Source organism: Zootoca vivipara, chromosome 16, assembly GCF_963506605.1.
Source record: "Zootoca vivipara chromosome 16, rZooViv1.1, whole genome shotgun sequence".
Taxonomy (NCBI): Eukaryota; Metazoa; Chordata; class Lepidosauria; order Squamata; family Lacertidae; genus Zootoca; species Zootoca vivipara.
This window is the reverse complement of record NC_083291.1, coordinates 687,431-711,868: the sequence shown is the minus strand read 5'-3', so window position 1 is coordinate 711,868 and position 24,438 is coordinate 687,431. Positions and strand designations below refer to the sequence as shown.

The window sequence follows — 24,438 nt, the reverse complement described above, 5'->3', positions numbered from 1 at the left end:
GGGAGCTCATTGGAAGATGTAATTAATAACTCGGCAACACTTGAGGTTATTTTGAAGGTTCAAAACAAAAACCTGTTGGGTAAAACTTTTGTGGAAATTGGCTGTTGTGAAGAAGAAGAACATGTTGCATCTATTTTTTTCCAGTGTTGGCATCATGTCGGTTGAGAACATCTTTAAGCTATGCACTGTCCACAAGTTCTAGAAGGGACGCACTGCAAAACCTTGTCCCTTCTGAAAGACGGGGGCCACACGGCCTGATGTCTAGCAGACGGGGTCATAATCTTCTCTCCTTGCAATGTCAGGAAATGTGAAAAACCCCTTGGGAATTCTCTGCTCTTGATTCCTCGTGATGGTCCCGTTTGGAGAGTTGGCTCAGCAGGGTGGATTTGATTTAAATCATGATTTAAATCACTAGTCAGTAAGACTTGATTTAAATCATTTTTTTACAGAAAGACTCATTGTTGCTGGTATAATCTTAATATTTCCAACCAGATGAGGGTTTCATTTTTGGAATAATAAATTTTCAGAGTAGTTTTTACAGTTATATCAAAAGTTACTGATTTGGTTATACTATTAGAAAGACATAGACCGATAATTATGAAATTGTTGTGAGGTTTAATAAGTTAACTGTGTTTATATTTGGACAACTTTTCTGCTCTACTTTATTGGAAGGAGAAAAACAATCATTTCCTTGATGACAATTTAAACAATGTATTTAACTAAGACAAAAATGTTATAGCAGCATATGTATCCATGTTTGTTAACTGATGTGGCTAAACAAATTTTTAAATAAAAAACTTAGACTGAGTTTTAGCACATATGAAAAACTTAAACAAATCCTTATTTCCTGATGAATAGCCTTTGGACTCTAATGTAACTTAAATAGAAAACTATCTTTAAAAAGATTTTTCCTCCCAAAACATTTTATTTTAAAAATCCAATTTAAATGTTTTTAAAAATCCGATTAAAATAAAAAAATCCTATTTTTTTATTTAAAAAATCACCATTGATTTTTATCCACTCCGTGGCTCAGTAAGCCAAGATTCTGACTTTGTCCATTTGCGTGGCCCCTTCTCTCAACCAGGGAGCCCCTAACACAGTGTGGCTCCCCAGTTTGGATGACACAGGAAGCTGCCGTCATTTAGAGCTTTTCCTGAATGACACACTTATTTTCCTAAAAGAATCACAGAGGTTTGGTGGGAAGGCCAATGGCTCCGTTCATATCTGGACTGACTAAATGGAGATGGGCTTGTTCACCGTGACCAGCTGAGATTGCAAAATGGGCATGTGAGTTTGCGATCTGTTTGCAAAACTCAAGTGAGCTCAGAAGTAGTCTTATCACATTGATTCAGCGTTTGTAAAATTAGAAACGCGGGCGCTTTTCATTCTCTTTTTATAGCAGCGAGTTAGCAATGGGAGTGTTTTCCTGAATGTCCTCCTTGGTTGGCCCTCAGGAGTCGGGACTCCCCCCCCCCCACGTGTGTGGAGTGCTTTTGCCTGGCGGAAAAGTTTCCTTGACCTTTCCTACTGCCCCTTGCTCACCACTGTGGAAGCTGGAGAGGTCCAGGGGTGGAGAAATCTAGGATTTCTGCATGGCTAGAACACAACCTGCCATGCAAGGGAAAGTGTGTCCCCACCACCACCACCACCACTATTGCCCCTGGACATCTGCCCCTCACCACTGTCATGAAGCCTGAGGAATAAAGCCATGGAGCCCAAAGACGTTCCCCAACCCATCCTGAGAGCTTAAGAATTTTTGGCTTAGCTAGAAGTGGGTTTTAAAAAGTAGGTGAGAGATTACTGACATGAGTCCAAAATGTGGCTTTGCAATTCTGAGTGAAAATCGTGGAATACCATCATCCTGAATCTGTCCTTTGAGGTGTGCTTCTAGATGTTGTATGAAACAGCCAGTGGCAAACTAATGTCAGTGTACTGGAAGAAGTAAAGATCACCAGTGTTGAAGCAATGATTCTTCAAAACCAACTTCGTTGGACTGGTCATGTTGTGTGGGTGCCTGATGATCGTCTTCCAAAGCAACTACTCTATTCCGAAATTAAAAATGGAAAGCGCAATGCTGGTGGTCAACAAAAGAGGTTTAAAAACTGTCTCAAGGCAAATCTTTAAAAATGTAGTATAAACACCAACAATTGGGAAACACTGGCCTGTGAGTGCTCCAGTTGGAGAACAGCCTTTACCAAAGGTGTCATGGGCTTTGAAGACACTCAAACTCGGGACGCAAGGGAGAAACGTGCTAAGAGGAAGGCACGCTTGGCAAAACCTCACCATGATCAACTCCGGCCCGGAAACCAATGTCCCCGCTGTGGAAGGATGTGTGGGTCCAGAATTGGCTGCCACAGTCACTTATGGACTTACTGTTAAAACCGTGTTTATGGAAGACAATCTTACTCGGCTACGAGGGATCGCCAAAGAAGAAAACAGTCAGTAAGTTATTTTGCTTTGTAAAACCTTTTTACACCAGCAAGAAGAGAGCAGGACTCCTCGCTGGGTTCTCCATTTTCTCAACCTGATTGGGTCTGAATAAGGAGTAAAGCGCATTGCACCCTCATTCTTCTGCTTGTGCGTCCAGTGGCTGCCCAAAAGGGCATCTCCACCCTTGAGGGGATCCAGATTGGCCCGGGGTCTCCCGTCACTTGGGGGCCTTCGGTTCACAGCTGTGGGGCCCCCTCCTGCCTTGGCAAGCGAATGTGCAGATGGCATGGTGTGAGGCCAGGGAATGGCATGTGTGCAGAGCTGGCCTCCCCAGCCAGCAATCCCGTAATGTGTGTGGGGTGTGTGGGGTGTTTGTCATAGCTGCCAAGTTATCCCTTTTTTACAGGGATTTTCCCTTATGCTGAATAGGCTTCCTCGCGAGAAAAGCGAAAACTTGGCAGCTATGGGTGTTTGTGTGCACATATCTTGTGCCACATTTGTTGGAGCTCAGTCTCTCCCTCTTTGGAAGACTGAAAGAAGCAAAAATGGGTGCAGATCAATTCACTTGTTGCTTTCACCCCCACAGTCAAAGGGGGGGGGGTTGGGCACACTATTTTTTTGTTCATAGGACATGAGCTAATCCTTTTAGGAGACCCCTGAAGCAATGTTTTCAGCTTCCATGTCTCACTTCCGTTTCCCTACAAAGGCAAATGCTCTCACTAAGAAAACCAGGCCGGGATGGATTTTATTTCTTTCGTTCCTCAGGCCACTTTTGGTCACTTCCAACTAATTCTCTCCACTGGAGCGAGAGCCTGGGTCATTTAAGTGGTGCGATGAATCAACTGGAGTTGGTAAGGAGAGCTTGAAAGAGTTCGCTGGCTGTTGTTAGCCTTGTTCCCCTCCTGGCAACAAGTCCATCATCCTCTGGGACGCAGCGCTTCCTGGTACCAGGCCGGGTCCGCGACTCTTTGGAGCCATTTAGCGGAAGAAGTCCCTGCTTGCTCAGGCAGAATTGCTGGGATGCCCAGTTGGCCATTAATGTTTCCTTTAATGCAAGGTCCCTTAGAACTGACCAGACGAGGGACTGGGGAGGAACGTTTTCGGGCTCGGATTTGGGCATCCCTGTGAGATTTTCCTCCACTCCCCAGCCAGGACAGGAGCCTTTGGGGGTGCTGCCTCTTAAGCATGGAGCGGGGGGGGGCACCCAGTTTCTTCAGAGCAGACGGGCGACATTGTCTGTATTCCCTGAGCATCTCCTGCCAGCTCCTGCCCAAGCAGTGAAAAAGCGCTTCCTTTCACAGCACTGAGCCATTCCCCCCCAAAGCACCCAGCTTGTTTTTCCTCCCCACGTGGAATAAACTGCTGTCTCAGCCTTGACCAGCTGAGATTAGGTCTGCCGCAGGATGGCTCCTTGAGGTTAGAAGTTTGAGAATTTGCAGGTCCCGCTGGAACTCGAGCAACAGCCTCACTAGGGAAGCTGCTGTTGCTCGAAACCCCCCACCCCACCCCTTAACTTCTCTTTTCTGTCTGGGTCTCCAACTATCTTTGCCTCTTTTTTTAGGGGAGGGGGCTAGTAACCAGCATAAGCGGCTGCCCATATCTTCCATAGCTCTTCCAAGGTGTGACACGAGGGGAGAAAAGGGAAGCTTCTAAGTCTCCAGTCTTGGAGCTGTTGTTGTTCTGGGGGTGGGGGGGGGAAAGGTATTTATGAGGGTCCAATTTAAAAAAAGCCCAGGAAATGAAAGAAGCCCTTTCTTAGTTGAGTCCCCCTTTCAGCATGGTCTACTTCAGCTTCCCCTTGGAAACCTCCACTCTGGGGTCCCGTGGTTGGAGCTGGCGACACTCCTGACCTGATTCCTGAGGCTGCCTGGTATGGCACCTGATCCCATGAAAACATTGAAGACCTGATCCAAGCAGCCCTTTCCAGATTGTAGAATTGTAGAGTTGGAAGGGTCCCCCGAGGGTCATCTAGTCCAACCCCCTGCAATGCAGGAATCTCAGCTAAAGCACCCATGACTGATGGCCATCCAACCTCCGCTTAAAACCCTCCAAGGAAGAGTCCACCACCTCCCGAGGGAGACCGTTCCTCAGCCGAACATCTCTTCCTGTCAGAAAGTTCTTCCTGATGTTGAATCTCCTTCCTTGTGACTTGAAGCCACGGGTTCGAGTCTTCAAAGCAGGAGAAAACAAGCTTGCCAAGTGCTGCATTTCTTCAGTGTCCAGAAGTCCCTTCCAGAGATCCTTGAACAAGTCATGAACTAATGGTGAATGCATTTGGCCCTTTTCACTCCAGAAACAGGGGAGTGATTCCAGGTTCTCAAGCCCTTTGCAAATGGGTGCTCAGCACAAACCCTCCCCGTTCTCAGCTGGTGTCTTGGTTTTCCAAGCTTCTGCATCAACTTGGCTTGAACCCGTGTGTGCCTGCCATGGCATCCCAGCCTGCTGCAGAGATCTTGGTTTTTGTTGTGGGGTGACGCCTCTGTTCATGGGGGGTCACTGCCCAGTCCAGGGCAAGCAATACTTCCCGGAGGCTGTTTATCGCCGGGGAAGATGGGTCATAAATTGGCAGGCTGTCTTTTGGGGAAGCCTGTGCATCATTGCTAATCTCGCCGCTTGTGACACTTTTTCTGCAAACTCACGCAAGGCTCTCGATCGGGTGCAAATACATATACAGTACAGAGCATCCTTGTGAGTAATGATTTGTAAGAGTGAACCTCAGAATAGCTCATTCAGGATTCTCAGAAATCCCCCTTGTGGAAGTGCTATCATGTTAAAAATATACAACAGCATTTGAGGGAGCCCTCTGTTCATGCTCCCTGCCATTTTTTGTTGCACCCTCTGCAAATAATCTTCTAAAAGCTGGTGGCATGCTGAGCTGTGTGTGGGTCCGGAGAAATGAGTTGTGAGTGAAATGACCCCTTCTGTTGTGCTGACCGATCAATAGTAAGTAGCAAAGTCTCTACTGATTTATGCCGGTTTCCATGAGAACAGAATTTTGCTCGCCATGTCTCTTTAACTCTTGCATACCTGCTGTAAATCAGGGGGATGCTACAAATGGCAGCCTTGCACAGAAACGTCCGGTAATAAACACTGAGCCTTGTGCAAGTCCAGTGGAATTACTGGCTGAAATGTGAACAGCGGCTGAGAACGAGATCTAGGATTGCTGAATTAAAAACATTACACAGTGATGAGTTGAGCTCTCATTTTCATAGGCTAGGGGGTTTCATGGGCCCAAGGGTTCGGAGTGAAATTTAACAATCCTAAACATAGTATGGAGTCGGGCTGGGCGATAATCTGGTTTTCAGTATCACAATCTGTTGTTGTTGAGTCGTTTAGTCGTGTCCGACTCTTCGTGACCCCATGGACCAGAGCACGCCAGGCACTCCTGTCTTCCACTGCCTCCCGCAGTTTGGTCAGACTCATGTTCGTAGCTTCGAGAACACTGTCCAACCATCTCGTCCTTTTCTAGTGAGTCTTCTCTTCTCATGAGGTAGCCAGAGTATTGAAGCCTCAGCTTCACGATCTGTCCTTCCAGGGAGCACTCAGGGCTGATTTCCTTCAGAATGGAAATCTATCGCAATCTATCACCAGCTAAACATTGCAGTATACTGATACATCACAATGTTTGAAATAAGGATGGTGCTACTTAGAGGCATTGGGTGAATTCCTGGTTTATTTGCATGATGACACACACACACACGATTCACAATACCATACTGTACCATGCATAAGACAAGGAATTGTCACTAAAAACTTTGTTAAAAATCGGGGTTCGTCTTATACACGGATTGTGCATCGGGGTGACATGCGATTGGTTGCTGCCGGGAGCCAGAGATTGTCAGCAGCTATTTTTTGTGTTATTGGTGGCTGCATCGAGGGCTGTTATTGATTGGCTGTTGGTACGGCAATAGGGCGGGCGATTGGCAATCTCCCCCCCCCCCCCGGCAAAGAAAGCTCAACAACTCTGGGCAATCTTCCCCCCATTTTCTTAATTCTGAGTCCTCCAAAATAGGTGACATCTTATACATGGGGGGGTGTTATACACAGAAAAGTGTGATATATTGCCAGGCCCAAAATTATGAGACCAGTATCCCAATATGGACTTTGGACCAGTTTTGGATGATATTTCAAGATATCGCCCAGCCCTAGTAGGGAGCGAGAGTCACAGAATTTGCCAGAACTTGCATGCGATTAATAATGTGCTTCCTGTCGGCTACATCCCTTGCTGTTGTCTCCTGCCCATCCCTGCATCCTCATTCTAGCATCCCTAGCAGGGAAGCACCTGCCAAACATGAGGTCGCCAGGAGAGAAGGGCCATTTTTGCTTTTCCTACACTGCTTTGCCAACAGCAACGGTTACAGAGTTCCTTGTATTTACAAAAATCAAAATAAGGGGGGGGGGAAATACCCCTAGCTACAATTTTAAATTTTAATTAGCTTCTTGATGGCATTGCTTGCCCTTGACAAGCAGTACTTGAAGCTGCAGGTTCGTGTTACAGCCGAGTTGCTTGCAATGAGATTTGCAAAGGATGCTGGGAATTTGGTTTGGTTTGACTTAGTTTAAATGCTGAGTAAGGGCTAGTCTCATTAATTTTTTTGGAGGGTGGGGGCTCCCTTTGGTAAAATGCTTCAAAGATCAGGCTGCATCCAAGGAGGGATGTTGTCTAATAGATAAACAGAGATGGATTCATTTAGGAAGAGAGCATTGATTTGGGGGGGGGGGTAATAATACTTGTTTTCATTTCTGTACTTTGCCTGAGCACTTTAATTAGGACTGTACCAAATTAAATATACCTGCCAACCCTAAGCAAACGAGAGGGATCTGGATATCTTTACATGCCTGATATGGAAGTTACAGCAGAAATGGAACATGATGGCCTGGGGCTCCAGACCAGTGGTGTCAATGTAGTGAATTAAGAAAATATTTCTGTGTGAATTGCCAGATGAACATGTTTTTATGATAGATGGCACATACCGCATTTTAGAAACGCAAGACGCTATTCTATTTTAGTAGGTTATGTCTTTGACATAAAAATTGGTGGAGGCGATCAGCATTCTAGTCTTTCCCAACCACACTGTGTCAACAGGTCTTGAAAACTGCAGCTGTCTCTTTCCTTTCCTTTGGTCACATGGAACACAGGAGCCGCTATTTCCATAATCCCAACGGTGCTTTTTCCGTATGGTGGACGCAGTGCAGTTTCCTCTGTGTACCTTCCAGTTTACGATTGAGGAAATCCATGGAGAAAATATGTGCAAATGAATTCCTGGGTGAAGTGGCCCTTTCCCAAGTCCTGCGTGTGTCAGATCCTGGCAAATGTGGAACAGGGACAGGAGAGAAAGTCATTTTCTCTTGATGGCACCCACTTCCACCTAGCAAGGAAAATAACTCCCATGCCCCTCTACCTTGCTGTGCGAATATTTTCTGCGACTGAATTGATGCAGAACAAAGAGTTTTGTGAAATGATGAAGCAGGCTTGGGATTTGGATCCCAAAAAACAACTTCTGTTTTGTCCGCCGTTGAGTGGGGATTTCGGATGAGTCTCTGGGAGAATTTGAGGCGTTTGCTGGTCATGCTATTTACATGGATATTTTGTGTAACTTGCGTTTTAGCAATCATTCAGATGCAATAGTTACATCCTACAGAAATTTTTTGAAATGAATATGATAATCAAATAGGGAAAGGAACTTTTCTAACTAAAACGGAAACAGATTCCACACTGCTTTGAACAGAAACACCGGCTCAGTATTTAATTCATTTTACCTTTTCTAGTCCTAGGTTTGTAGCTTAGCAGCGGCCCGGAACAAACCACTTCTTGAGTTTACGTTCCCTTTGGGATTAATTCTCTCATCAGACTCCCAAATAGCTGCCCCTCTTTGCGTGACGGGTAGGAAGGCGGGTCAAGCTCCAGATGCCAAGCGTTCCTTTTCCCCCCTGGCACCTCTGCTGGAATTAAGAGCACTTTCACACTTGGCTGCATTTGCTGCTTTGTTAAGCGTGCATGAAGAACGAGGACCTGATCCAGCAAAGGGGCACTTTAGAAGTCACCTGTTGGAGAAAAGAGAGAGTTTCTGCCTAATCTGGATTTCCCCTTCAGACGGAGCTCCAGACTTCGTCCTTGATAATAATTACAGGGCGCTTGGCAAAATTTCCGGAGGAGGAGGAGACACGTCGACCTGTTGCGACACAGAGCCCAGGGGGATCTTAAAAGACGGCCATATTTATTAGGGTACTGGGCAGTCTGCCTCGGCTTGCCTCAACAACCCAGCGCACCCCTAAACCTCATGAAATCTACGCTGACCCATTAGACCTTTTGGCTCCTGCCTCATGGGCCCAGGTGAGCAGGACCAGGGCCGGATTGAGGTTTGATGAGGCCCTCAGCTCCTGAAGATAATGGGGCCCTTTCTATGTCCAGCTGTCCTTTGTCAACAACAAATGGTTGCTGTTTTGTGTTTTTATGCTATATGGTGATTTATGTACCTCATACGTATCTAAAGCCATTTGCACATGTTTCTATGCAACCAGTCCATGCAGAATGTAGACACCCTATATAATAATAATAATAATAATAATAATAATAATAATAATAATAATAATAATAAATAATAATACCTTTATTGTCATTGTACAACCTGTGTACAATGAAATTAAACAAGCCTCCCCCCCCCAAACACTCAATCTCTTATCAAACAACACACCACCTCACAAGTCAATTTCACTATGTTATTTTTCGTCCAACAGCCCACGGATAGAAGCTATTTTTTAGCCTGTTGGTATGGCTGGTATCTCCAGCCCAAGGGTAGAAAATTAAAGAGGTGATGACCGGGGTGTGAGTCATCCCTGAGAATTTTTCTCGCTCTCCTAAGGCAACGATCCCTTGCGATGTCATCTAGCGGACTCAAGGGACAGCCCGTGATAGCACACTGAGGCAATATGAGAGGAGGAGGAGGAGGAGGTCATCGGTTATTGTTTAACATTATTCTTTTGCAAGACCCTGAGGAAATTTATTTATTTCTTTATATCCCACCTTTCTCCCAAGTTGGGATTCAAGGCAGCTTACAACATTATGAAATGCAAAATAAGAAAATCAAACTAGTTATAAGACAGTAATTCAAATACAGTATATCAAAACACATTTAGAACCAGCAATTAAAATCCAGTTCGCCCTGACAGCAGCCCATCGATCAACACCATCTGCACTTTAGCTTTCAAAGACCTGTCTAAACAATAAGGTGTCAGCATGCTGACAAAAGAATAGGAGGGAACCAGTCTAACCTCGCGCGCGCAGGGGGGATTCCACAATCAGGGAGCAGCCACTGAAAAGGCTCTCCCTCTTTTTCTTTCTCTCTCTTGTGTCACCACCAGCTGTGCCTCACATGCTTTTGGGACTGAGTTAAGATGCTGAACCTGAGGATTTTAGCAGCTGGGTAGGTTCAGACAGGAAATGGAGTCTCTGTTGGGCCCTTCTGACCACCTGAGTTACGTTGATTTTCCAAGTCAGGTCCTCGCTAAGGTAAATTCCCAGGAATTTAAAGGAAGAGACTCTCTCCACACAGCGCCCCCCCCCCCGATATCCAATGGGGCAGGTTCCCCTCTCTTCCTGCGGAAGTCCAACAGCATCACCTTGGTCTTACTAATATTAAGGTAAAGGGTAAAGGGACCCCTGACCATTAGGTCCAGTTGTGACCGACCCTGGGGTTGCGCGCTCATCTCGCATTATTGGCCGAGGGAGCCGGCGTATAGCTTCCAGGTCATGTGGCCAGCATGACAAAGCCGCTTCTGGCGAACCAGAGCTGCACATGGAAACGCCGTTTACCTTCCCGCTGTAGCGGTTCCTATTTATCTACTTGCATTTTGACGTGCTTTCGAACTGCTAGGTTGGCAGGAGCTGGGACCAAGCAACGGGAGCTCACCCCGTCACAGGGATTCGAACCGCCGACCTTCTGATCAGCAAGCCCTAGGCTCAAGCCCACAGCGCCACCTGGGTCCCTTAAATATTATACTAATATTTAGGTGCAAGTTATTCTCTTAGCACCATGGAGATATTTTTTGACCCTCCCCCCTGTAGGTTTTATTTTGTGTTTTATATTTTGGAAATGTACATTTTTTCCTTTAAAATTTTGGGGGGGCCCCAAGAGAGTGGGGCCCTAAGCTAGAGCTTGTTTATCTTATATGTAAATCCGGCACTGAGCAGGATGGCCCCCATGTTAAATCAGTAGGTAGGTTGCCTCACCCACCTGTCCAAATCCCAGCATCAGGGGTGGAAAAAGGGCACGGGAAGGGCATAAAAGCGGAGCCATGCTGGTCCTCTCCGCCCTCTCCAATGCCCCCCAGTCGCTTTCCCTTTGCCCCCCTCTTGCCCAAGCCCCCAACTCCACCTACTCCTCACCAAGTCTTGCAGCCCAGTCCCAGAGGTGCTGTGGAGAAACACGCCCCACAGGCCAGGACCCCCCCTCCGCCCTCCTCTCCTGGCATCTCCATCCTCTTCCTCCCTCTCACGGAGCACTGAGGGTCCGCGGACGACAGTTTGGGAAGCCCTGATCTAGATAATCCTACTCGGATCTCAGAGGGACCGAATCCCTCCAGACAAAACGTGCATTCTGTATGTGTGCATGTGTGAAATTTGGGGGTTTCAATGGATAGCGGCGTTGAATTGCTTCAATGATATTGCCCAGAGGGCTCACCTTGTCAAATAAATCTTCAGCTTGCATATTTTTCTGTGTATAAGACGAGGTTTTTTTAAAAAACCAAGCAAACGTAAAAAAAATTGGGGGTCGTCTTATACACGGGTAGTGCGGGGGGGCGGGCAATTGTTGGCAGCCGTGAATCGGAGATATACAGCAGCGATTGGCGTATGTTGCTGGTTGGAATTGGCTGTTGTGGCAATTGTGTGGGCGATTTGTGGCTTCTAGATGTAACTGGGCAAGCAATTGGTTGCTTCTGTGAGGTGTGTGCTTGTCAGCTGCGGGCAGTCCCCCCCCCCCCAAAAAAAGAGCTTAACAACTCTGGGGAATCTCCCCCCACTTTCTTAATTTGGAGTCCCCAAAAATAGGGGTCGTGTTATACACGGGGTGGTGGTGATGGTGTTATACACAGAAAAATACAGTACCTTAAATTCGCCGCCTGTTAATGCCACAATATGCAGCGATAAACAATGCTTTTGAAATGAGAGGGAGGCGTCTCCTGCCAGTCTGGAAGGATGTTGCGCAGCGCACAAAACAGATTTAAAACAACACCATTATCTGTGTTTATTTGCTGAGATGCCTTGTGTTTTTTTTGGGGGGGGCAGACAATGTGACCCAGTAGAGTCAGAGATGCCACTCATCTTTCTGAAGATTTTCTTAATTTATGCAGGTCCTATTGCTCTTCAGCAGTTGCTAGGCAACCGGAAAAGAAAGAGTGTGCATGCTTCCTATGATTGTAAGATCTCTTATTTCTTTATTTATGTTCAAAAGGTGCAGATGGAACTGGAAATTGAGATTGAAAACCAGGATGGCTTATTCACAACTAATCATTTGCTTTTTTTTTAGCATAACCTCAGTTGCAACTGGTGGAAGTGTTCTATTACCAAATAAATGCTTTTTGCCTTTGGGTTCTTGGGGTTTTTTTCAAGCCATATTCACTGACAAATGCACAAAGGGGACTAAGAAATCAAATCCTTCTATCAAAAGGTAGCTGGGTATTTGGGTTTTAATGAAAAGAAAAAAAAGGAGAAGGTAAAATTGAGTACTGTGCTGCTGTTCTAGGAATGTGTGCAAGGTAGTCTGTTCTGCAATTTGCGTATATTTCCAGAATATCCCTCGCTGGTGCATCTTTTATATCATTCTACACGGCTGCCCTTGTACTTTGATTCCTCACGGCACAGGATTTTATTAATGCTCCATTTCTTGAACTGGAACAAATTCTTAGGTGAAAAGCAAAACCATCTTCCTTTTTTTCCTTCTCAAACATACTGGTCACCCCCATTCTTGTCACAGCTAAGTAATAACATTTTCCATTATTTTTGTCCTTTTTAACAGCTCAGGACGACAGTTAAGTGAAGTCTTCATTCAGCTGCCTTCCAGAAAAGAATACCCAGAATACTATGAATTAATTAGAAAGCCAGTGGATTTCAAAAAAATTAAGGTGGGCCTGATTTCTGTTTAACGCGAATGCAGCTTTCTTTCTTTTTTACATATATTTTTAATTACTTTTTCCCAAATGTTTTCACGGTAACCTTCAAATCAAAGACATTGTTTCATGAGTTCCCTCCCTCACCTCCGCAGTGTTTTTGACTCAAACCTTTTCTACTGCATTATACCTATCACAAAAAACTTCTCTATTTCAGTTACTTTGTCGTTTTCCTTCCGCTGCTTTGACCTCGAATCCTGCCCGCGATTTCATTTGACCTTGAATGCATCTTCCCAGCATCGGGCCAAGTTACCATTCCTTGGCTTTTGCACTCGTGCACAAATTGCAAAAAATAAAATACTGCTTGTTGTTATTCCATGTCTGTGATGTACCTGTGGAATTGCTTCCTGTTCTCACAGTGGCCAGCCAGATGACGGCGATGATGATGATGATGATGGGTACCCCACCCATCTGGCTGGGTTTCCCCAGCCACTCTGGGTGACTTTCCAGCACATATAAAACCATAGTAAAATGTTCAGCATGGGCTGCCTTCCGATGTCTCCCAGAAGTTGTGTAGTTCTTCATCCCCTTGGCATCTGAAGGGAGGAGGTGCCTGTGGGGAAACCTGAGCGCCAGCCCCCTCTCCCCTCCTGCCCTTCCCAGCACCTGGTGTGCAGAAGCATTGCGGTCTCTGCGCATGGAGGCAGAGCATCACCTCCGTCATGTCTATCGGCCATTGATAAACCGGCGTGAAGCCAGGTTAGGCTGGTTAAAGGATGCCACATCAAACTCCCTTGTGGAGCAGGGCTGCTCAACCCAGCTTTTATTTATTAATTATTTTTTAAAAGATTTTTATTAAGTTTCGCACATGTAACACATAGGTATATAAAACATAAAGGAAAAGAAAAGTAAAGAAAAAAACAACATCCCAAACTCCCCCCCCCCCGGTAATATCCCTCAACTCCCCTTCTGGTTCTTTAAACATTTGCTATTTCTGCTTGATCTTTATGGCTTTTATACTCTTTTACTTAACTCCTCTTGTACTCTTAATCATTTTCAAATCGGACTATGTTTCTTTCAAAATGCATCTTCTAATTGTAAGCGTTCATTCAAACCCTGCTAGTGAATCTATTTCATTACGATATTTCCGTAGATACAACATGAATGGTTCCCAATCTTTTTTAAAAAATCTCTCCTGTCCTTGGCTCTGAGTCTTCCTGTAAGTTTGGCTATTTCTGCGTATTCTGTGAATTTAACTTGCCCTTCCTTCATCGGTATCTTGTCGTCCTTCCATTTTGGGGCCATGGGAAACTAGCTTGTAAAGAGGGTTTGAGTCTCATGGCCCTTTTTTAGTGGCTTAACCTGGTCACTGACTAAGGTGAGCAAGCTTAGGATCCCATCTAAGCCCCTCCCCCGGCCCCGGAACGCCCCCTTTCAGGGCTTAGGGCTCAGCAAAGCTGAAATCCCCTGTGTTGCAAAAACAGGCAGGCTTTAAACAATGACAGGCAACACATGGCTAACCATGTCCTAACAAAATATATGTAACATGTATTATTTCACAATTCTTGAAGAGAAAATATATGATGGAGGTGCAAATGGTAAAATAAATCAATGTTGTATGAACAAAATTAGAGGTGGTCGTCAATCGGTATCACAGAGGCAAACAAGCCTTTCAGTACTGTAGTCCCAATCCTGTACTCATTGTGATCCTTAGAAGCTCCACACGTAGCAATTCTTAAACAGAAAATAGGAAATAGAATCACTGAAAATAAAATTCTGTCACTGTTGCGTTAAGAAAATTAGACAATGTAACCCATCAGTATCGAAAGAGGCAAACAAGCCTTTCAACAGTCGCAATCTTGTAACCGTGTGATAATGGATGATCCAAAACGCCGTACAGTTTTTTCAGCAACTGTTCATCAGCATATGAATGGTCCTAACAGGTAGATCAAGTAGCATGAGATGAGCTTTCTACAGTTCTTAGTGAGTGCTCACCTTACGCCACTTGATGTACCTGCTAGGACCATTCATGTGCTGATGAAAAGTTACTTTCGAAACAGTTTGTCATCCAGAGAAACTGTATGACGTTTTGGATCATCCATTATCGCACGGTTATTGTTTAAAGTCGGGCTCCTAGCTAAGCCAGGATGGGTTGGATCCTGTATGCCAGCAGATCTCTGGCCGACCCGAGTTACACTGATGTAGCCTGACTACGCAGGGACCCTCCCAGTTTAGCCAGAGATCCGCAGGATCCTAACCCCGCTCTTGCCATAGGATTGCTCCTTTATTCTGCTTGAATTTTTCCAATTCCCTTTTAAACCCATCCACGTTATTGGCTGTCTTCAGTGATGTATCCAATGGGAACCTCCAGGTCAGATTGCAGAGAGACGAGATAATTGTGGCTCCCTGTTTCTAGAGTGTTCTTCTCCCCAGCGATTCAGATCAGCGCCGGAATCCCTATCATTTGTACATGTTCACAACATGGTTTTCGTTTTGCACATGTTTGTAATTTTCTTATAAGGCACCGAGAAGACACCCTGTGCCACAGAAGGCATCTCATAATATTTTGAGGTGTAGGCATTGATCCATTGTAGCCTTAAAGGGTTGTTCCACTTTGTGGTTCAGCCTGTAGATTCACTAAAATGTGGCGGTGGGCGGGTGTGAGTTTTAGCCTAGTTGGATGTAGAGCAGGGGTCCCCAAACTACGGCCCGGGGGCTGGATGCGGCCCAATTGGCCTCCCAATCCGGCCCGCGACGACCCCCGCCGCTCGCCGCCGCCGCCCGCTCTTAAGGCGCGCAGCACGGCGGCGCTCTTCCAGGTCGGAAAAAAGCGCCGGAAATCCTTTGTGCGCATGCGTATGGGCCTCTCCCAACCCAGAAGAGGTCATTTCTGGTGCACTTCCGGGTCGGGGGAGGCCCATACGCATGCGCACAAACGATTTCTGGCGCTTTTCCCGACCTGGAAGCGCACTCCCCCACCCGCCGGCCCGCACAGGCACGCACTCCCCCGCCCTCCGGCCCGCCGCGCGATCGGCGCGGTGGGAACCGGCCCAAAGCCCGGTAAGTCTGGGGACCCCTGATGTAGAGCCTCATCTTGGAGTATGCATTGAAACTGATATCCCTTGAACCCCGGCCTCTCAATGTCACGCACTCGGCATACAGATAACTTTCATTTGGCGTACAACTTCTATCTGAAAATGCTTGCTTTCTTTGTGCTACGCCAGAAGGATGACAACACTGAAAACGTTACGCATGTGAATCTGTTGTGTCCATGAGGGCATCAGACTTGTTTAACCAGCTATCCTGTTCTTTCTCTCCCCCTTTCAATCTCTTTTGATTGGGAAAAAAAATAGGAAAGAATTCGTAACCATAAATATCGGAGTGTTAGCGACCTGGAGAAGGACGTGATGTTGTTGTGTCACAATGCTCAGACCTTCAACTTGGAAGGATCGCAGGTCGGGTTCAAATTATTTGCTTAGCAGAACTGCAATGTTGGTGTACGCCTTTGCATTTGTAAGCATGTTACGTTGGTCAATAAGAAGCCTGGGGGCTGTCTAAACTTGGGGCGGCCTTAACGTTTCCCCAGTTGTATAAAACAACCTTCAGGCCCGTATTTTCTGTTTCAGCTTGCTTTTAGTCTTCAGAGTTTGTTATAACTAGAAGTTCTCCTGCAGCTACAGTAAACTTGAAACATCTCGGTTGGAGAAATACCTAAGTCTGCCTTTACCACCCTTGATATCAACTAGTTGGTAGCTCTCCGTGGTGGTCTTCTTATTTAAAAAAATCTTCTGAAGAACTGAAGCTTTTCCGTGGAAGTTGAGTAATAAAATTTGCATTTGCTGAAGTAAATATAGACTGTGTCTCCATTTTGCTTCCGAGTGTATTGGTGGCTTGTCAGTCTTTATCTTGCAACTCATCCTCCATGATGGATCATTGCAGGAATCCATTTGTTGGCTAAGAGGTGCAGTCTTCACTGGTCTTGACCATGGCTAATACCAGGCATAGGCAAACTCGGCCCTCCAGATGTTTTGAGACTACAACTCCCATCATCCGTAGCTAACAGTACCAGTGGTCAGGGGTGATGGGGGTTGTAGTCCCAAAACATCTAGAGGGCCGAGTTTGCCTAGGCCTGGCTAATACGAACTAAGGTTCCCTATGGAAAACTCCACATGGAGGAACCTAGTTGGCATCAACCATAGCTAAGATCATTGAAGCCATGACCCTTAACCACAGTTTAAGCTGTCGGGGAAAGGGCAGAGAATTTGCAAGAAGAGACGAGATGAGAAGGAGGGGTGAAATCCCACAGCCTGTTCATAATCTGTGAACCATGGGTAAAGATTGCAAGAAGCTGAACTGTAACAGGCCCTATATCTACCCCAGAATTCTATTACTGTATTAGCTAACATAAACTCTCTTGTTCCTACTGCTGAAAATTAGCATTGGAAGAGTACATTTGTTTTAACCTGGATATATTGTTAGACTATAATCTAAGTCTTAATTAGAACTTTCCATTGAAGACTCTTGATATCATTAGTAATAAAACATTAAATAATTCAAACATAAGCAACTAAGTTTGTTCTGGGTACAGTATAAGCTTTCATGTGCATGCACACTTCTTCAGATTTAGATTATAGTCTAACATCATGAAAGCTTATACCCAGAACAAACTTAAGGTGCTGCTGGACAATTTTTTATATATTTTGACTGCGTCAGACCAACACGGCTACCTACCTGAATTCAAACATAAGAGAAGGTGGTACTTAGAAATGTGAAAACATAACGTGGAGCTTCATTTTGTTTCAGGCTGCCACTGAAAGGCTTTTTTTAACTCTCATTTAGGGCATGAGAAATTAACATTGGCATTTCCTGTAAAATTCATGCAACAAGACTTGTGACTTGTAATGGGGGAGAGAAGCCTTGCTCTCTCTGGGTTTGCATAGGAAATCGCGCTCCACGCTGTGAATCTTTGATGAAGCACAGCTTGCCGGCCTGACGCAACTCTGCTTTCCTGCCACAGATCTATGAGGACTCCATTGTTCTGCAGTCGGTGTTCAAAAGTGCGCGGCAGAAGATCGCCAAAGAAGAGGAAAGCGAGGACGAAAGCAACGAGGAAGAAGAAGACGAGGAAGATGAGTCGGAATCCGAATGTGAGCCCCTCACTTCAGTGCTTTTTTTCTCCCCAAAAATGTTTAGGGGTACTCTCATTTTGACTCAAGAAAGCCACCATTTTATAGTTCAAAGCGGGGGGGAAGTACAAAGAATATGCGTTACCCATATTGAAATAGTGCCCCTCAATGAGACCAAGCTTTTATCAGTAAAACACCACACATCCACATTCCACACTGCTTCACACATTAAACGCTCACTTCCGTCCGAGACTCGGCAAACACCGGGAAAGGAAATGAGGGGTAGCAACGGAACTGACGATTCACCAGGCTAGAGAAGAGAACTAACAATTTCTTTAAAATTAGTTTCTTTTCCTGGTAGATTCACAAAATGTTTAGGGATTTGCGTACCCCTGCACACACACCCCTGAAAAATAGCTCACTGTTATAGGAAATTTCCTTATATGAGATTTACATTCAGATTATTTCTTTGTAACTCTTATGTTGTAGAATAAGGAATGCTGATAAGGTCCTTTTCAGGGTGGTTTGTGTGTGTGTGTGTGTGTGTGAGAGAGAGAGAGAGAGAGAGAGAGAACGAGTGATTTCTGTGAGTTTGTTTCTTTGTTTTATATATGGTTTAAATTTATAGCCCACTCTTCCTTCCAAAGGAACCCAGGGGAGTTGATGGCTGAGAAACCTTAAACACTGGGCTTGACCCAAATTTAGTCACACACGAGACTAGATTCATTCACATCCATGGTGTGTAGGATTGCGATGATGGACGTAAATACCGTCGATGTTGACGGGTCTGCTGTAGAAGCAGGACTAAATCTGCGTCCGGTCTGTTAATTTTGGCCACTAAGTTTCTTTTGTGGGTTTGTTGTTGTTTTTTGCAGCCAAATCTGTGAAAGTAAAAATCAAGCTAAACAAAAAGGAGGATAAAAACAGGGAGAAAGGAAAAGGCAAGAAGCGGCAAAGTCGAGTCAAAGCCAAACCGGTTGTGAGCGACGATGACAGCGATGAGGATCAAGATGAGAATGTGAGTGTTGCTTGCAAGGGCCGTAAATTTGTTTTCCCCCATCCCTGTGCCTGTAACTCCAGTCGTCACGACTTGGATTCGCCTTTGGAGGTTAACAGTCCAGCAATGCGTTTTCCAGCGGGGGGCGCTGCAAGTATTTGGGGCTCCCCTGTCCCTGAGCAGGAGCCCTGCCGGCAGAGCTGATGGGAGCTGTCATCCAAAACCAGTTGGGGGCCATGGGGGCCGATGGGGGTGGGGTTCAGGATGCATGAAAGGTTTGAGAGCGCTAGCAAAGTATCCCCCCTCCTCTCCCTTAAGATGCTCAGCACTTGGACTCAATAGCTGAGCTCCAGGAAGTGATTTGCATCAAGAAATAAGTGGCAAATTCCAGGGAGATGCTCCTGAAAAAGGGGGAAGGAGGCCTTGAGAATGCCTGAAGTAGTTATTTGGAGCTCAGCCAGCCAAGTTAAAATTAAGTCCTAGAATGGAAAACCAAGTTGATGGACTCTGCTGAAATGGCAAAATTAACTGGGAAGCTCAGAAATCAAGAGGACCAGAATTTTTAAAAAAAGAATGGGGAAAGTTTATGATTTATCTACGAGACCATTGTAAGCAGGTTAAAACATGGGCAGGATTTCAACCACACTTGTGAACTAACGGAAAGTATGACTAATTTGGAAAGGTAAATCTTGGATAGTATTGATATGCAGGTGTAAATATTATTACTAGGACCCATGGAAGGGATGGGGGGAAGTCAGGAGATTCAGAGTAATCTTGATATTTCAGTCTTGAATTGTTATTTGCTGTGTGTTTATATTTTTAAAAATCAAATAAAAGTATTTTTTTAAAAAATTAAGTACTAAGGCTTAACTCAGGCATAGGCAAACTTGGCCCTCCAGATGTTTTGGGACTACAACTCCCAGGATCCCTAGCTAACAGGAGCAGTGGTCAGGGATGATGGGAATTGTAGTCCCAAAACATCTGGAGGGCCGAGTTTGCCCGTGCCTGGCTTAACTCTCTTTCTTTCTTTCTTTCTTTTATTTCCATATTACATCACATTGCAAATAAAACAAAATCTTCAATATGTCACCCCACCCCCTTCCCCCTACATATTTATCACTTACATCCTCAATCAAACATCGTATTCTTTTGCCCCTCCCCCTTCTTCCCTCCACCCCAACTCAATTTCCTCTACATTTGAAATTACCAGTACATTTATCTTTGCATTCATTTAAATACTTTACATTTTTAATCCAAGCATATTAGCATATCTTTTTTCTGAGCAATATTTTCCCATGGATTCATCAAAACATTTCCACTCCTTTTTTAATTTTTGATTTTATAATAGCTGTTAATTTTTACGCCTGGTTTAACTCTTGTATGGATAGCTGGAAAGAGCCCTCTGTTGTGCAGAATATTATTATATTATGTGGAGACCTGTGGTTTCTTGAAGAGCAGGGCCCCTTAATGGCAAAGGGGGTTTTGCCAGGGGAGTTCTGCAAGCCATTTGCAATCCGCAGGGGCTCCTGCACTTCAGATGGAAAAGAAAAAAATTCTGCAGGTGCCCAAAGGTTGCCCAGTATAGCCTCTAAAGGCCAGCTAAGGCTGCCAAAGGCCAGCTAAGGCTGCCTCAGCCCCACTAAACTCCCTGGGATTTGGTTCTGAGTCAGCATACCTCCCATCAGTCTTTTGGTATATTTATTTGGAAGTAAATCATAGCGGAAGCCGTGAACCTTGCGAGATGCGCGCCGCACAGCTGTGCATGATAGCTCATAAACCTATTACAGGGCATCTTGCGACAAACCCAGAGGCATGATGACTAAATTAACTGGCTTGCCTCGCTATCTCTTGGTTGCACCTTGTTTCTTTATTATGGCCCAAACAGGGGGTGTCAAAGTAACATTGTCCTTTTCTCTCTTTTTTGCAATGCTTTCAACAAACAAAATCTCAAACCTTCTCCCCCCCCCCCCTTGCCTCTTCCATCCAGGACCAGTCGGAAGCCAGCGGAAGTGACGACGAGTGATTCCCACGGTCTAAAGGAGAACCGTTCTTCTCTTCTCTCATTTTGCACCCAGCGAATTCACTCTGCCAGAATCGGCATCGGGGCGTTTCTGTATTTACATCATCTATAACTAGCTTTAGGATATTACCAGACAAACATTATGGTATCATGGTGTAAAAAAAAAGACAAACAAGGAAAAACATGTAACATACTGTGACCAAATGGGCCTCAAAGATTAAAACAAAAAACAAAAAAACTTTTGATGGGGGAAAAATGGGTTGATAGTATATTTCTATGGGTTGGGTTTAACTTACTAATGGTTTGACATTCCTGGTTTCAATATTTGATTAGATGCTCTCACCTGGCATCAGAAAGATTTGGAAACAATGTCTTTTGTAGCATTGCTAACCAGGAGAAGCCATTAAAAGCAACTGGTGATTTTATTTTTCATCAGGCAGTTTTCAAGGTTTTATTAGTTCTGTATTTGCTTCTTCACTGTGCTGCATATATACCATTTTCTTCAATGTACAGTAGCTAGCCTCTCTCTCTCTCCCCAATCCTGCTGCATTCATTGCTTCATTTGATTCTCTCTTGAAAAAGAAATGCTTTTCGAACTGTATACATGAAATTTCTGTCTACTGTAAACTTTACTTTTCCTTTTCTTTTATTCCTTCTCTTCTTCTTTTTTTCTTCTTGATTACAAAAAAGTTGGATTTAAAATGCTATTGAATATTGCAATCTATGTAGTATAATGAATGGCTTCTTTCATCCGGTTACCTTTTGTGTTACCAATGTGGTTTTGCCACCTTCCCCCTAAGTGTACTTAATCTTTGCTTTCTTTGCACAATGTCTTTGGTTGCAAGTCATAAGCCTGAGGCAAATAAAATTCCAGTAATTTTGACGGGTCGGTCTGTGCCCTCCGTGTTTTCCAAGCAGAATGACATTGCAGCGCCGAGCTTCATTCTCGCTTCCTTTCAGTGTTCAAAAGTCACCACGTGCCATGCGTGTTTTGCACCTGGCTCTCAGCTACTTGCGACCAAGTGAAGATGCTTGGGAGCCAGGATGGTGCCTGAAAACTCCGCCACCTGGGGATCCTTGAATCTAGGCTGCTTCCGCACACTAAGACCACATCCTGTAGATTTCTATCCGTTATACTTTAGCTGCACAATCCGAATGAATTCCAGGAGCCAAAATACTTTTTCTGTGCAGCCTGAGCAGCGAACAACATTATAGCTCATTGTTGTCACTTGTCTTCACTTGCCCCACCCCAGTGCCCTGCTCACAGTTGTGACTAATATTCCTACATTATGAACGGTCCATGTCACTGTTAAGAAAAAGAGGCAGGAACAGGCCAATAGATATGTGGGCTGTCCCCGGATCAAGTGACTTTTCTTTTTTAAAGGTCTCAAAGCTCTTCACCTAGTTCAATGTTGCCCTCTGAACTAGCCAGATGTTTAACTGAGACTCAGTCACATTTGGGGTCAAGAGGAACCGAAAAGAGAATCTGATACGATTTTCTTTTCTTCTTCTTCTTTGGCAATCCCTTGTAACCGAGTAAGATTCTCTTCCATGAATATGGTCTTAACAGTGAGTCCGTACTTGGCGATGGAGGCCAATTCTGGATCCACACGTCCTTCCACAGTGGGGACATTGGTTTCCGGGCTGGAGTTGATCACGGTGTGGATTTGCCAAGCGTGCCTTCCTCTTAGCACATTTCTCCCTTTGGTAAAGGCTTTTCTCCAACTGGAGCGCTCACAGGCCAGTGTTTCCCAGTTGTCAGTGTTTATACTACACTTTTCTAGATTTGCCTTGAGACAAGTCTTTAAACCTCTGTTGTTGACCACCAGCATTACGCTTTCCATTTTTAAGTTCGGAATAGAATAGTTGCTTTGGAAGACGATCATCAGGCATCCGACCGCACAACATGACCAGTCCAACGAAGTTGATGTTGAAGAATCATTGCTTCAGCCCTGGTGACCTTTGCTTCTTCCAGTACACTGGCATTAGTTCACCTGCCTTCCAACATGGTGGTGATCCCGCTTCACAGTATCGAGGGAAAGTCATAGATAGGGAGATATGCAACAAAATGCCTCCCTCTGTGCAAGGACTTCTGGCTGAGCAACAGAGCATCTCCCTCTGCTCTTAACCTTGCAGCAGAAACGGGGGTGGCCTGAGGAGGAGGAGACACACAACCTGAAATAAGCTCTAACAGAGAACATACAATCTAACAACTTCCCGTTGGCTTCCGGGTCAGCTTCACAGAAACTTTGCTATTGCTGCGCAGCTGCTTTATTTGGTTATTTCCTTCACATTGCATACATGTGGTTCCTCAGTGGCCCCCCATTCCGGCTCCAATCCGCCCCAGACCTGCTTGGCTTCCGCAAGGTGGGAGCCCCGTTGCCCTTCAAGAGCGCACACCCCTTTCTCGAGCAGGATCTCCACAGAGCACACGCAAAGCATTAAGAATCTTTCGAAGACTGCAAAATACTGCTTGAAAATTCTGCTTTGGTAAATCCCAGGGGAGGATTTGCATAGACGCCTCACCAGTGCGAAGCGGCACGTAAAACGACACTTGAAACCAAGCAACTTGGCCTTGACGATAAGGGAGATAAGCAAAGACTGTCGGGAGATTTGCTGGATGTTTCCGTTCTTGAGAAAGACACAGGGCTGCACTTAGATCAGATGAGCAACCCTTTTAAAAAAATAATACGTAACCACATTAGCCTTCCTGCCACCCACGCAGGTGCTCTTCAAACGGATGCAAATCCATTTGCTTCCACAAAAATGTGACAAGCAGCTGGAACAAAGGTCTCTGGGTCATGAGCTGTGTTGCACCAATGCATGGCACTGCAGCTATTTGTGTGTGTGTGTGTGTGTGTGTGGTTTAATTGAAACAGGATTTGAGGAACCAGAATGGGGCCACTGAGAAAAAAGGGAAGTTGCTGCTGGCATGACTGGTTTAACCTGAGGTTGACATCTCTCTTTATTAGTCTTAATATTCATAATAATAGAAGTGGTATTCATGCTGCTGCTGTTGCTGTTGCTGTTGCTGTTGCTAATGTTATACCAGCCCTATGAGGCTGAGGACTACAGATGCTCAGTATTCATGGATTGCTGACAGTAAGGAAAGAAAACCAGGTTGAACAAGAGCACTACTCTGAAGTAGTGAGAATATGCTGCAACATTTTGTTGAGGACACTATTTATTTCACCACAACCTACCTTGCAGGCTTGTGAGAATAAATGGAAAGAGTTTATAGCAAAAAAAGTCCCCTTTTTACATTTTCTTAATTAATTTTGAGATGTGGGACAGATTTTTGTTGTGCAAATGTCCCAAATTGACTTGAATTGTGCCACTTGATATTTGCCATTGGTCGGAAAGCGTAAACTGCTCTTTGTGTGTGGTTCTTGAACACCCCCTTTGGCCTGAACTACGTCCGAGGTTAGTTGTCGCTCGGACATTTGTGCCGTTCACCTGGACCTTGCCCACAAAATAGGGTCCTTTGCTAATAAGCTGCGGATTTGCCAGTTTACATTTTAAACATACATCGAAAAGAATCCTGGGGAGCTTTATATTTTTAAATTTACTTTAAGCACCAAAGGAGCAGAGAAGACAAGGGAGATCAATACAGTGGTACCTTGGTTCCCAAATGCCTTGGTTCCCGAACACCGAAAACCCGGAAGCAAGGGTTCCATTTCCAGAAGTCGGACGTTCGATGCCACTGTCGGCAATTGTTTCCGGTTGGCAATTTTAGAAGTCAAACAGACTTCTGGAAC

General features: G+C 45.0%; 1 protein-coding gene across 5 annotated transcripts in view; it reads left to right on the top strand.

Annotated features, from left to right (window-relative positions):
* Positions 1 to 21,563, top strand: part of SMARCA2 (SWI/SNF related, matrix associated, actin dependent regulator of chromatin, subfamily a, member 2) — a 129,283-nt gene extending 107,720 nt beyond the window's left edge. For all 5 annotated transcript variants that reach the window (XM_060268717.1, XM_060268719.1, XM_060268718.1 and 2 more), the window contains 5 exons: positions 12,447 to 12,552; positions 15,891 to 15,992; positions 17,555 to 17,684; positions 18,539 to 18,681; positions 20,648 to 21,563. In XM_060268717.1, the coding sequence (XP_060124700.1) occupies positions 12,447 to 12,552; positions 15,891 to 15,992; positions 17,555 to 17,684; positions 18,539 to 18,681; positions 20,648 to 20,683 (517 nt within the window). In that variant the 3' untranslated portion in view covers positions 20,684 to 21,563. The remainder of the gene's footprint in view (positions 1 to 12,446; positions 12,553 to 15,890; positions 15,993 to 17,554; positions 17,685 to 18,538; positions 18,682 to 20,647) is intronic.
* Positions 21,564 to 24,438: the final 2,875 nt, after the last annotated feature.